Consider the following 14336-nt stretch of genomic DNA (forward strand, 5'->3'; position numbering starts at 1 on the left):
CCCACGTTGGGCTCTGTGCTGACAGCTCATAGCCTGGACCCTGCTTTGGATTCTGTATCTCCCTCTCTCTCTGCCCCTCCCTCCCTTGGACTCTGTCTCTCTGTCTCTGTCTCTCTCTCTAAAATAAATAAGCATTAAAACTTTTTTAAAAAAAGGTAGACCTGAGTGGTATATTCTCATGGTTGCCACAGTGGACACTCCTGGGAGAAAGGCATCCTATGTAACCAAGCTCTCAACCAGATAGTCTTCTCCTGGAATAGTGCCATTTCAAGGGCTCAGTATTGGTCTCTACTGCTGGCAGGTTAGACATTCAGTAATGGCAGCAGCTAGGTCAGGCTTGATGAAAGGGAGCCCATACGTAGGCTCTGCATTAGTTATCTCTTGCTGCGTAACAAATTACCCCAAAAGTTAGTGGCTTACAACAACAAACATTATCTCACAGTTTCTATAGGGCAGGAATTAGTACAGTTTAGCTGAGGGCCTCTGCCTTAAGCTGTTTTAAGAGATAGCAGTCAGTCTGTAGACTGAGATTGCAGTCTCGTCTGGAGGCTCAGTTCCTCTTCCAAGCTCACTTACGTGGTTGTTGGCAAGCCTCAGTCACTCATCCCATGGCCTTCTCCACAGGGCTGCCTTATGACTTGGCAACTGGCTATCTACATTGTGAATGACCAAAGAGAAACAAAGAAAGGGCACACAAGGTGGCAGCCCTTTTTATAATCTAATGTCAGAGGTGACATTCCATCACTTCTGCCATATTCTATTTGTTGGAGTTGAATCAATAAATCCATGTTCAAGGAGAGCAGATTACGCAAGGACAGGACTGCCCGGAGGCACGAATCCTTAGTGGTCATCTGAGAGGCTGCCTACAACAGCCTCCATCTCTGCTACACTGGCTACTCTGCTCATGGACTTGCACTGTGGTGGCTGAATAGACAAGCTGTTTGGCATCCATAGGACAAGTCATTTTGTCAGTTTGGTTAGTGACTATTTCCACAGTGGTCAATGCTCTTTGGTGGGCATTAACACGAGACACAAAATCACAAGCTTTGTGTGTACTCCTGGTGTCTTTCCCATATTTCTTTTTCTTTTTCTGCCAAATTTGTTTCTTTCAGGCCTCTGACCAACCAGTCAAGCCATTCATCACTGCCCAGGAATCCATACCTCAGGGCACTTCCTATCTATATAAAGCCACTGACCAAGTATTCCATTAGTAGCTTTGCAGCAGGGGGAAGACTTCTCTTTTTGGGTGTCCTCTAGGGCAACCTCTAAGTGGGCTATTGTGCAGCAACTGTCCCTATACAGTTAACATCAACTTACTGTACCGACCCATCTGTGGATGAGATCCAAATTTTCCTTCTCCATTAGAAGACTTTGGTCAAAGGGAATCCCCAGGGAGGCCATAGAGTTGGCAAAACTAACAGAGTTGGATGTCCTACAAATTTACCTAGCACTTCTATGACCAGCTTGGGCTCAATCCCTGGTGTACCATTTTTGCACGGTGGATTGATATTATTTTTAATTTTTTTGAGAGAGAGAGCAGGGGAGAGGGACAGAGGGAGAGACAGAGAGAGAGAATCTTAAGCAGGCTCCAGAGTCAGCATGGAGCCCAATGTGGGCTTGGTCCCATATCCCTGGGATCATGGACCTGAGCCGAAATCAGGAGTCGGACACTCAACTGACTAAGCCACTCAGGCGCCCCCCAATGGATACCCATTAAGCCCACTCATAGTGACTCTGATAATGCTCCTCTGATAATTGGTGGCTTTGGCCCTGTAGTTTCTTGGTGTCATATTATCAATTCTAAGTCTCTACTAGGGCCCAGCGTGTTTCTGGAGTTGTCTTTCAAAAGATGAGTACTTCTCTACCACTATAGGCATGGCCTTTGTGCTGCTCTCCTCTTGGGGTTTACCAGAGACTCCAACCAGGATCCTTATCCACCAGATACATCAGCATCATTAGAACTGCTGAGTCATATGGCCTGAATAGCAGGGGAGCTTGTACTGCAGCCCAAACTGGATGCAGAACCTACTCTTGCTCTGTGCCCCATTCAAAGCTGGCAGTGTTCTGATTCCCCTGATTAATCTGTCAGAATAGTATTCCCAAATGCAGCATATTACTACCCCATTTATTTGGAAAGTGATTCTGAAGGCCAGGAGTGAACAATGGATAGATGAAACAGGGCAAGAAAAAAAATGTGGGCGCCTTGGTGGCTCAGTTGTTAAGTATCTGACTTGGGCTCAGGTCATGATCTCATGTTTCGTGAGTTCGACTCCCACATGGGGTGAGCTGGAGCCCCTCTTTGGGTGAACCTCAACTCCCTCTCTCTCTCTCTGTCTCTGCCTCTTGCTCACTTACACCCTCTCTGTCTCTCTTGCCAAAAGAAAAAAAGAAAAAGCAAGCATGGATTATTGAGTTCATCAAGTGCTACAGGTGACTGGTATTTGATTCCATGGGACCATCTGAAGCGTTTTATGAAATGTGTCTACTGCCTGGAGAACTGAAGATGGGAGCATTTGATCCACAGGCTCCTGTACCACTGAAATATTGGCTTCTGTACACATGTGAACTGAGAAGTTTCCCAGGCCTGTCTGCTGTCTCTGTGGGGCTCATGGCCTAGGCCCGAAGCAAGGCACTTCCAGGTTGTAGTCATTCAATGCTGGTCAAAGTCTGAGGGTCACTGGGTGCCACTGCAGTGGCTCCAGTTAGAGGGAGGGCCACGAAAATTTGAAAAACTGTACAAGTAACAGAGAAGAAAGCAGATCTAGGTCTCTTCAGAAGAGGTGCAATTCCTAATGATGAAGGAAACATTTCAAGTCTTTCATGCACCCAGAGGTAATCATCAGAGATATTTCACAAAAAATATACTTTTATCAACAGTGTTTCTTTATTTATCTCCCCAGGGATGGCTTCTCCAGTTGGCCACCTGGTTTTATTCAACAGAAGTACAGCATCAGAGCAATTGCGTTCAGCACTATATCAGTCTCACTGCATGCAGGTTGTCTCAGAGTTCCAGGAAGGTAAAGACATGACCAGTCTTTGTTTTTGTCAAAATTAGAAATCTATCTCAATTCCATATTTGATTTTTCTTTACCTCAAAAAAGATTTACTATGCCTCTCCAAACACCTAACCATTAAGTTTGATGCTGGGGGCACTAAGATGAATATAATGTGGTAACAAATCTTGAGGAGCTTGGAGTCAATTGGGAGAGAATAGCATGAAGTGATGGTGAGACTGAGCTTATAGCTCTGTAAGCTCTGGGGAAAACAACTTGTTATTTATAAGGGAATCTGCAGTGTTCTTTTTTTTTTTTTTTAATGTTTATTTATTTAATCTGACACAGAGAGAGAGAGTGGGGGGAGAGGCAGAGAGAGAAAAGAGAGAATCCCAAGCAGGCTCCATGCTGCCAGCGCAGAGCCTGATATAGGGCTCCATCTCCTAAACGGTGAGATCATGACCTGAGCCAAAATCAAGAGCCAGACACTCAACTGACTGAGCCACGCAGATGCCCCTTAGCAGTGTTCTTTAGTAAAAATATTACTGCAATTCTTCAAGAGTAGCAATGGAAGGATTGCCACTCAGGGAGGAGAAAACTACACTTTCCCCTTGTTCTGAAAGATTCCCCCAAGTCCTGGGGATCTTTTCAGCCCTCAATCTCAAATGTTCATACATGTATCCCTTACAGAGTCATGCTACAGATTCATTCCCATAGTTCATCTAAGTCCCAGGCTGGAAAATTTAAAAAGAACTCAAAGTTTAGGGATAATAAAACAAAAGGGTGCCAAACAGTGAGAAATACAGGTTACATAATTTGTATTTCAAATGCCCTAAGGCTTGTCTCTGCCTTGGTCCTGCAGGGCTCCTGTGGTTAGTACTCTGTTACACTAACAAGAAGTGACCTGTCAGTCTACTTCCTCAAAGTCCAGACCCAAAGGAGCAAGGCCCAGAGAAAAATGGTGTATGTGTGAGGGAGGGGATGTTTCAGATTATTTTAGCAGTCCGTTCTGGAAAGGGCAAGTTCCCTGACATACTGTTAAATGGGAAAAAAGTTTTAAAGCAGCATTTATTCATTCAAGAAATATTTATTGAGTACCAACTATGTGCCAGGCATTGCTATCTGTTGGGATATAGTGATGAATAAGTGGAACATGGGTCCTATTTATAGGGAGTTGACAGTCAAACATGAATTATGTGTGATCTCATGAGTTGACATTTCTATAGTCAAATGAATATGCATCCTACTGTGTTCTTCGTTTCCTATTTAGGACCTCTTTCCCAGATGACTGATCTATTTAATGAACGCTTTGTATGGCGCTTAATAATTACCAGCACTCTCCTCAGCAATTTACAAATATTAACTTATTTAAGTTTTATAACAACCTGATGAGGTGGGTATTATTATCACCCACATTTTACAGAGGAAAAAACTGGGACGTAGAGAGATTAGTAACTTGTCCAATTTTGCAAAATGAGTAAGAAATAGAGCTAGGATGTGACCTTAGACAGTCTGGCCCAGTTCATGCTCTTTACCACGACTGTCAACTCCTGACACTGGGAACACTTTCACCTGATTCCCAATCCTTAAGGGTGGGACCAAACTCCATGATCTTAATCCACAGCTTCAAGTGTACGATATAGTACAGACAGACACAGATAAACACACACTGTCCTTGAAAGCCTGGATACACACAGCAGCAGCAGCAGAGGTCTTTGCGTTATATTAATTACTGGTTTACAGTAAAGTCACAGATACAAAATCATTAAAACAAAGAAAAAAAAGGACAAAAGGGTAGAGATAGAGTTGGGGGTTGGAAAAGATAGGAGGTGTTTACACCAGAAAACCTAGGCTGAGGGGAACTCCTGCAAATCAGCACAAAACCAAGGCAAAAGAGAGATTATGAAGACTTACATTGGCTTTTATTGCCTGAATGAAGATCCTTGACAGTAGCAAGAGCCCTAGGTGCATAATCTTTTGGTTTGTGGGTTCAGCTGCTGCTGTTTCTTTGCCTTAAAGGACCTCCCAGTACCTTTATACTAATGATCTACTGGATTTCTAATTGTAGTATTTTGCTTTGGTGATTCTGTTGGTTTTTTGGTTTTTTTTGAACCTCTTTCCCCACCCCTCCCCCCAGTATTTCATAGTTTTGCTGTGTCACTTGAAATTGTATTTCAGTGTGCCAGCCAGTCAGATGATAGTATTTATTGCATTTAGCATCCACTGTGTATAGAACCCAGGTCGAGGTAGAGGAGGAGGATTTACTGAAGGATTTATTTATTTGCATCTAAAGATACTTTAAGGGTGCCTGGGTGGCTGAGTCAGTTAAGCATCCAACTTCCACTCAGGTCACGATCTCACGGTTCGTGGGTTCCAGCCCTGAGTCAGGCTCTGTGCTGACAGCTCAGAGTCTGGAGCCTGCTTCTGATTCTGTGTCTCCCTCGCTCTCTGCCCCTCCCCCACTCACGTACGCTCTCTCTCTCTCTAAAATAAACATTAAAAAAATTTTTTAAATACTTTTAATCCAACTAGGAGGGTAAGCACACCTTCATGAAGTACTCAAACAATAGGGTTTTTGTTTGTTTGTTTGTTTGTTTTTGAGACAGCGACAGAGAAAGAGTGTGTGCAAATAGGGGAGATGGGCAGAGGAGGAGGAGGAGGAGGAAGAGGAGGAGGAGGAGAGAGAGAATCTTAAGCAGGCTCCATGCTCAGCACAGAGCCTGATGTAGGGCTCAATCCCACGACCCTGGCATCATGATCTGAGACAAAATGAAGAGGCAGACGCTCAGCTGATTGAGCCACCCAGGCATCCCTCAAACAATCGTTTTGTTAAAGAAATACACCAAAAATAAAATATAATATTGGGTGATTCAAATGCATTCAGGCAGCATTGAGCAGGCAGGGGTCAGTGATGGTAGACTTTCTCCAGAAGGTGGGATTTGATCTTGGATTTAATCTAAGGGTCTTGGGCTAGCAAGGTGGAAGAGTATTCCAGAGCTAGCCAGAAAAGCCAGAATGAGGAAATAAAGTGTAGGGAACAGAAAAGACAATCAGGTAGATGTCTTTGAAGGATGATACCAAGAAATAAGAAAACAAAGGAGGCTTTGCCCTGCATTCCTTGGGAGACTCCATCAGAAAGAGGCCGACTGGAGGTGCACTTCATTTTATGCAACAGACATGTTATTTGTAAGTATAAAACAAGAGTCAAAAGTTGTTAAGCATCCACTATGCGTCAAGTACTTAGATTTAATCTGAGTATCTACCCTGTAAAGTGGGCATTATTACCATTTTGCATACAAGGCAATGGGGCTCAGCAGCGAGATTAAGTGGCCTATGTGCCCCGTGTCATCTATTATACGGTGGAACCTCCAAAGTCACTTGGTTTGTCTGACCACGAAGCTCGAGCTTTTGTATGCCACACACATTTTTGTAAGTTGAATATTTAAGATACACAAGTGATGATTATTTGATAAATTCTACAGCCATTGCCTCTGTGAGGTACATACCTACAAACATGTTTTGCAAAGATCTGACGTAGAGGGCCAAGATTTTCTCGACTGCGTGCATGATAGTAGTTTATTTCATTAAACATACATTACCCCATTTGACACAAGATAATGACACCGAAAATATCTTTAATATAATTTTTAGGTCATTCCATACATTAAACGTATAGTTTCGCAAAGCAATGTCTACCTGGGGAGATACTGAAGTTTCCCACAACGCCCAGGCTGTGGACACCGGGAAAAGTGTAACTTGTGTCCAAACTAAAAGAAGGACTGTTCACACACTAAAAGGAAGGCTGTCCGAGCCAGACGAGAGCAGGGGAGGGAGGGTTCCACGAGGGGGAAAGTGGGTGGAGGCGGGTGACAGCAGGTAAGAGGAGTGACCTGCCCGGGCCCGCTACCCCCCGACCCCGCCCCTCGGTGTAGCCCGGGGGCAGGGCCGCGCCGGAGTCTGCGCATGCGCGCCAGGCCGCGTCCACTACGCCGATACTACCGCCTCCTCCGCGCCGTCTTCCTCCACGGTTACGCCGGCTCTCCACCCCTCCTTCCCGCGGCGCTCGAGGGATCATGGCCGATCCTCGCGTGAGACAGATCAAGATCAAAACCGGCGTAGTGAAGCGGTAAGGGGCCGCAAGCGGCGCACACGTCAGCGCCTCCTCTCCTTCGCCCCATGGCGGCCCGAGAGGCCGGGCGGAGCGCAGGCCTGAGGCGGGCTCCCGGCTCCAGGCCTCACCTGGGGCTCCGCGGCCGGCGGGGCCGGGGCCGGGGCCAGGACGCGGCGGGGACGCGTCAGTGCCAGAGCCCCCGAGCCGGGACACGCCCCTCCCCCTGCCTTTCTCCTCAAAAACCGAACCGTTGGGCGACTAGGGTCGGCGCGGACCCGCCCCTCGGGAGCCCGCGGTGGGGGAGCCCTGGGAGCGGCCGCGAGGGGGGTGGAGGGGCGGCGCCCCACAGCCGGAGGGGGCGCCGGTTTGGGTCTCCGCGCGGGTCTCCCTGCCCAAGTTGACTGGAGGGAGGCGGATTCAGTCCATTGCCTGCCCTCAGGTGGACACGCAAGCCCCTTCTGAAGTTTAGAGGGGACGCCGAGAGCCCAGCCCTCATCAAAAAATGAGGCCTTGTTGGGGCCCTGTGACCAGGAGAGGCGGGACTCGGAGCCTCTGAGAACTGGGACATGAACTTCCAGTACAGTCCTCAAACTTCTGCGGCCTGACTCTCCCCCGTCGGCTTCCCCGAAGCTCGCCCGGAGCCTGTGGATGCTTTTTAAATAACTAGCCTGGGCAGGGCAGGCCCGTCCTGTAATTGGCCGTAGCGCAGAGTGCTGTTAGACCCTTCAGTGCTTCTTAGACCTTCACGGTTCACACCCAGGGACACCAGACTTTTTGATGAGGCATTCCCATAGAAAAGATAAACAGCCCGCTGAAGTAGCAGCTTATTTTGCAGCAGAAACAAACGTCTACTCCTAGCCTTCTGGCTTCTTGCTTTTTGCCCACTTCTCCTCCCTTTGTTATTGCCACCAGAGGAAGGGCAAGGCAAGAGGAAGGATAAATTCACTTAAATAGGTGCATTGCCTCTGAGGCTTAGCACAGTTTTGCACTGTACTTTCCTAGAAGCTTTACTGTCAAGGCAGTAAGAAGGTAGTATGAGTAGTAGTTAAATGCACAGCCTTTTCTCAGGTGAGACAGCTTGGGTTCAGATCTGGATTCTGCCATTTATTACCTATTGTTGAATACATTACGTTGCACCGTGCCTCGGTTTCCTCATCTGTAAAATGGAGTTAGTACCCACACCTGCTGTGCTGTTCTAACACAGCATGTGGCAAGTAGCCAGTGGCTGGTAAATGTTAACTAATAGTATTGTGTGTGTTCCTGTTTGAGAAGTGAGAAGCTGAGGTTTAGTGAAGTTAAAATGGAAAAACTAAATTTGTGCTACTTAATGGCAAAACAGGGAAACAGAACAGGGAAAAGTTTCCGATCTACAACTAAAGCTACAATGCTCTAAAACAGTATTTTTTTAAATGTGTGAAATAGGAGGAGAACTGACATGTATAATTGAAAGTGTAAATAATTTGCACTATCACTCACCTTCCGTTGTTCATTTTTGCCAGATTTGTTAGGTCGTTTTAGTAAATCTATTTGGCAGAATTACCAGGGTATAATGGAGAGTTCTTTAGGCCAAGAGTCACGAGAAATGATTCCTAGAGGTAGTTTTCGGTTAATTACCTATATCGCCTTGTCATTTCTTATCCTAATGATCCATACTAGTTTGTAAAGTTAGTTCAAGTAGTTATATGCTTATAATACATACTCTAGAGAAAATACACCCATTTAGATAATAAGATCAGTTTTTAGGCTCTCAAAAATTGCCAAATACTTAAGGAAACTGCTTGGAAATAAGGTTTGGTTTTCAGTTTATTTCACTAGTAGAGCATTATCAAACTTTAATTTTGATTCCTTGTACTTCAGTACAAAAAATTTATCATTTTTGTGGAACTCCTTCATAATTTACTTTTTACTTAAAATGTATATATTTACTCAGATTGTTTATAAATTAACGGAAATGTCTATCATGCATTTTTTTCCCATGGATTTTCTAATGAGCTACCCTTTCCTACTGAAAGGAGATATGTTCTTTTAAAAAAACCTGTAACTTCTGATTGTTCATTACTCATATTTTACCTTGGTAGACAACCATCTAAATCCATAAATGTTGTTCCTGATCTCTCTTTTGTTATTTTTTTGCCAGAAAATTATTTTTCTGTGACTCTTTCCATCTTTTGTCTTAGCGTTCTACTTTTTAAATTCTACATTTTACTTCAGTAAAGAAAAAAGTAGATAATCCAGATACAGCAACATATTAATAATTGGTGGCTGAATGATCATGAGCTTCTTTATGTTCTTCTCTGTGTATATTTAAATTTTTCGTAAGGGGTGCCTGGGTGCTCGGTTGGTTAAGTGTCCAACTCTTAATTTTAGCTCAGGTTGTGATCTCACGATTTGTGAGTTCAAGCCCTGCATTGGGCTCCGTGCTGACAGTGCAGAGCCTGCTTGGCATTCTCTCTCACTCCCTCTCTCTGTCCATTCCCTGCTTGCATGCTCTGCTTGCTGTCAAAGTAAATAAACTTTAAAAAAAAAAAAAAAAAGTCTTAAGAGGTATGCATTTCTCTCTTTAAATTTAGTTTCAAAGACTTGATTAGTTTCATGATTTGGATATGTTCTTGGTTTTGTGAGTAGGATTTGGTTCATTGGTTTCTTTCTTTCTTTTATTTCTTTTTTAAACTATTTTTGAGAGTGTGCGCTTGTGCGCAGGCTGGGGAGGGGTAGAGAGAAGAGGACTGAGGATCTGAAGCGGGCTTTGTGCTGATGGCAGAGAGCTTGGGGCTCAAAGTCACAGACCCTGAGATCATGACCTGAGCCAAAGTTGGAGGCTTAACCTACTGAGCCACCCCGGTGCTCCTGTTCACTGGTTTCTTAAAGCAGTGGTCTAAAAACCATTTTCTTTTCCAGCACCTTTTTTCTAGTGAGATGCTTATTGCTCATAGACTCCTTTCTCTTCAGAAATGACAACTTTTAGGGGTGCCTGGGTGGCTCAGTGGGTTGAGTGCCCGACAGCTCAGGTCATGATCTCGAGGTTGACGAGTTCAAGCCCCGTGTCGGGCTCTGTGCTGACAGCTCAGAGCCTGGAGCCTGCTTCCGAATCTGTGTCTCCCTCTCTCCCTGCCCCTCCCTTGCTCATGCTCTGTCTCAAAAAAAAAAAAAAAAAAAAAACATTAAAAAAAAAAAAAAAAAGAAATGACAACTTTTATTTGAAAGAAGACATTTAAAGTCTTTCATGTCTCCCAGTTCCTTCAGTTTTCTCTCCAGGAATTGAGAGCCATTAGAATTATATTCTAGGTATTAGTCCTAGAGTTCAGTTTCGGTGGACTGGCCTAGGGAGGGTGGATCCTTAGTTTAGTGTCTGTAATCAATGTGCTGGATTACTTCAGGTGATCCAAAAGTTCCCTGTAGTGGGTTTTAGGAAGAAATCTGAGTAGGGAGGTGGAATGTTATGAGATTATGGAAATAGGCAATAAGTAGATGGTGGTATTTGGCAACAGAGAGATCAATAAATGAAAAATGTGAGTTTCAGCATGTTGGCCAAATGGTGACGGCAGTCTAGAGATGGCAGCCACATTAGGAAACTAGAAGCAAGTTTCAAGGGCATTAGTTTAGCCCTAAGTAAACAAGCAGAACACTCACAGTACCCTAGACCTGAACAAACTTTGTTATCTCTCATGGTAACAAACGGAAAGGTTCTGATTGCCAGAGATAGATTTTAAAAGAGAGGTTAGATCCCTGTGAACAAGGAAAGAGTCCAGTTACTAGGAATGGCTTGTAAGGTAAGAGTTAGACGGCAATGAGCCTAACTTGGTACTGAACCTCTGACTTGAGGAATCCCTAAATATTCCCTTCCAAGTAACAGGATTGTTTTTCCAGAGCTAATTCTGGCTGTGAGAGATGCATGCAGTTTCTTGGAGCAGCAGCAGCCTTTGTTCACATGTGACTCGTTGTTAATGAGTATTAGTTGCTAGGTTTGAGTCTGGCAGGAGCATTTTAAAGGTACAGATTCATGTTTCAGGTGGATTGCTAGACCTACTGGTATCTGTTATTGGGTCACAGCTAATCTAGCAGCCCTAGCAGGGAGTTACCAGATACCACTCCAATTTTCTTTTTCTCCAGTGCAGAACTGAAAGTTCCCCCTTCCTCTTCCCTTTTCTTGATGTCTTGGTAGCATCGGTTGTCCCAGTTTACCTGGGACTAAGGGGTGTCCAAGATGTAGACCCTTTGGTGCTAATAGTGGGAAAATCTCAGGCAAACCAGGATGATTTGGATTAGTGCCTCTTGTGTAACTAGCTAACATAGCACTGTTATGTGTGTGCCATGATTTATGTGGAAACTATTTGCTATTACAGCTGTGAATCCAGTGTTTTACCGTGCTCAAATTAAAACTTAACTGGGGCACCTGGATAGCTTAGTCAGTTTAAGCATCTGACTTAGGCTCAGGTCATCATCTTGAGGTTCGTCGGTTTGAGGCCCGCATTGGGCTCTGTGCTGACAGCTCAGAGCCTGGAGCCTTCTTCAGATTCTGTGTCTTCCTCTCTCTCTGCCCCTCCTCTGCTCACACTCACTCCCTCTCTCTCTCAAAAATAAATAATAGGGGCGCCTGGGTGGCGCAGTCGGTTAAGCGTCCGACTTCAGCCAGGTCACGATCTCGCGGTCCGTGAGTTTGAGCCCTGCGTCAGGCTCTGGGCTGATGGCTCGGAGCCTGGAGCCTGTTTCCGATTCTGTGTCTCCCTCTCTCTCTGCCCCTCCCCTGTTCATGCTCTGTCTCTCTCTGTCCCAAAAATAAATAAAAAACGTTGAAAAAAAAAATTTTTTTTTTTTAAATAAATAATAAACATTAAAAATATTTTTTTAAAAAGCCCTTAACTGTGTCCTATAAATAGGACTCCTTGCCAGAGTAGTTTTCTGTATTAATTTAAATTGTTAGTGATTTATAAAATACTTTAGAAAATGTTAGTGATTTAGAATTGTTAGAATTGTTAGTGATTTAGAAAATACTACTTTCACTAAAGTAGAAGAAAATACAGGCTTGATGTTTTAAATGTTGATATGGTATTTCAGCTCAATGACATGTCTACTGTAAGTTCCCAAATAAGATTTGTGTTTATAAAATAAAATGTTTTTACTAGATTTATGGTAAATTCAAGAAATTCTTCTGCAGAAACAAAATGTTTTCATCCATTTAACATAAAACCTATTTTTGATAAAGTTTGCTAAACTAGCCCACTGGTAAGTGAATTAATTGATTAAAAATACTTTCTTAAATACATCTTTTTATAACCATTTTGGATTGGTAATGGCTTAAAATCCAATGTGAACAAAGAATGTTAGGGCATTGGAAATAGCACTGACATTGGCCCATAGTTTTCCTCTGATTAAATGAAAGTGACACCAGTAGATTAGAATGAGACTAGGACAATTCACACTGCAATTGTGTTAGTTTAACTTTAACAATCTTTTAACACTCTTGTTTAAATGTAGCTGACATACCATAATTACAAATCTACAAGCCTTGATTATAGAATTTTACATCATGAATCAGTGGGGAAATTGTATTGATTTTTTTTATATATATATAAAGCAAGCACCTTTCCGAAACTCTGGCGTCTTCCTGAGTTTTATACCTTTACCTCTGATATACAACTGTGTATAACACATATATACTAGGTACAGCAAACATAAAAACAACATACAAGTTAACTAAAATTTCCATGTTAAATATATATTCATATATAATGTATATAATATATTGACATACATTATGTGTGTATACTGAATATATATATTATACTGACATAAAAGTGAAAAATAGGAATGACACATATTTGCCTAGACATAGATGTAGTTTTCCTCCTCTAGCTCTAGAGAAATATACTTCTTATATTTAAAGTAAAGATGGGTAGAAGTATGGTGGACAATATCTAGGAGAGGTTCAGGACATAGCCCTGTAAATTTCTTGTACGCTTTAGTAGCTTTTTTATCTTCTCTTCTCCCACATCATATCCCCTTTATTTGAGTTAAAGTTAAGTTCAGCTAAAATGGCCAACTTTTTGCCTTGAAGTTTAGCCAACTCCTTTTGGAATCTCTGTAATATATTCAGCTCTCCAAAGCACTGGTCAAAGGCAGTGTCAAAATGGATTGCAGGTGGTCAGCAATCTTCAGGGTTGCCACCTTCTGCCAACTACTTGGCAAGCGGTGACTTTCAGGAACTACACAGCTGGCAACCAGATGTCTTTTCAAGCTGGAAAGAGAGAAAGCTAAGGCCACTCATGACTGTGGTTTTCCCAACACAAGCTATATTATTCTATAAGTTGAATGTGGAAATGAAAGATCTTTTGACCTGAGAGAGAGAGAGTGAGAGAGTGTATGAATGAATGTATTCTGTCTTCATTGCATTTTTCGTTTGGTTGGAAATTTTGAAAACCTGTAGTGAGCAAGGTTGGAAAATTTTGTTAATAATAACTAGTCCACAATAGAAAAGAAAAAAAAGAAAAAAAGAATAATCCACAACCCTTAGAATATAAATGCCTGGGTGGGGGCGGGTGGGGGCGGGTGAGCGCCTGGATGGCTGTTTTTTGAGCTTCCAACTCTTGATTTCAGCTCAGGTCATGACTCCAGGGTTGTGGGATTGAGCCCTGTATCAGGCTTGTGTGCTGAGCATGGAACCTGCTTGGAATTCTTTCTCTCTCTCTCTCTCTCTTCCCCTTCCTCCCCCTTCCCCCCCCTTCCCCTCCCTCCCTCCCTCTCTCTCCCTCTCCTCCTACCCAATTAAAAAAAATTTTAAAGAAAAAGAATATAAATGCTTGGATGTGTGATTTCAGAATTCCATTCCCATAATATATTTACTATTATGATGCTGTCTTATTTCCCCAAGTAGACCTGATTTTTTTTTCAATATATGAAATTTATTGTCAAATTGGTTTCCATACAACACCCAGGGCTCATCCCAAAAGGTGCCCTCCTCAATACCCATCACCCACCCTCCCCTCCCTCCCACCCCCCATCAACCCTCAGTTCTCAGTTTTTAAGAGTCTCTTATGCTTTGGCTCTCTCCCACTCTGATCTCTTTTTTTTTTTCCTTCCCCTCCCCCATGGGTTTCTGTTAAGTTTCTCAGAATCCACATAAGAGTGAAAACATATGGTATCTGTCTTTCTGTGTATGGCTTATTTCACTTAGCATCACACTCTCCAGTTCCATCCACGTTGCTACAAAGGGCCGTATTTCGTTCTTTCTCATT

At 43.3% G+C, this 14336-nt stretch overlaps 1 protein-coding gene across 1 annotated transcript in view; it reads left to right on the forward strand.

Annotated features, from left to right (window-relative positions):
• The first annotated feature begins 6955 nt into the window (after nucleotides 1–6955).
• TBCA (tubulin folding cofactor A) overlaps nucleotides 6956–14336 on the forward strand; it is a 78502-nt gene continuing 71121 nt past the window's right edge. Inside the window, exon 1 of the mRNA XM_058729057.1 lies at nucleotides 6956–7119. Coding sequence (XP_058585040.1) covers nucleotides 7067–7119 — 53 coding nt within the window. The 5' untranslated portion in view covers nucleotides 6956–7066. The remainder of the gene's footprint in view (nucleotides 7120–14336) is intronic.

Source organism: Neofelis nebulosa, chromosome 1 (assembly GCF_028018385.1).
Source record: "Neofelis nebulosa isolate mNeoNeb1 chromosome 1, mNeoNeb1.pri, whole genome shotgun sequence".
In the NCBI taxonomy this organism is placed as follows: Eukaryota; Metazoa; Chordata; class Mammalia; order Carnivora; family Felidae; genus Neofelis; species Neofelis nebulosa.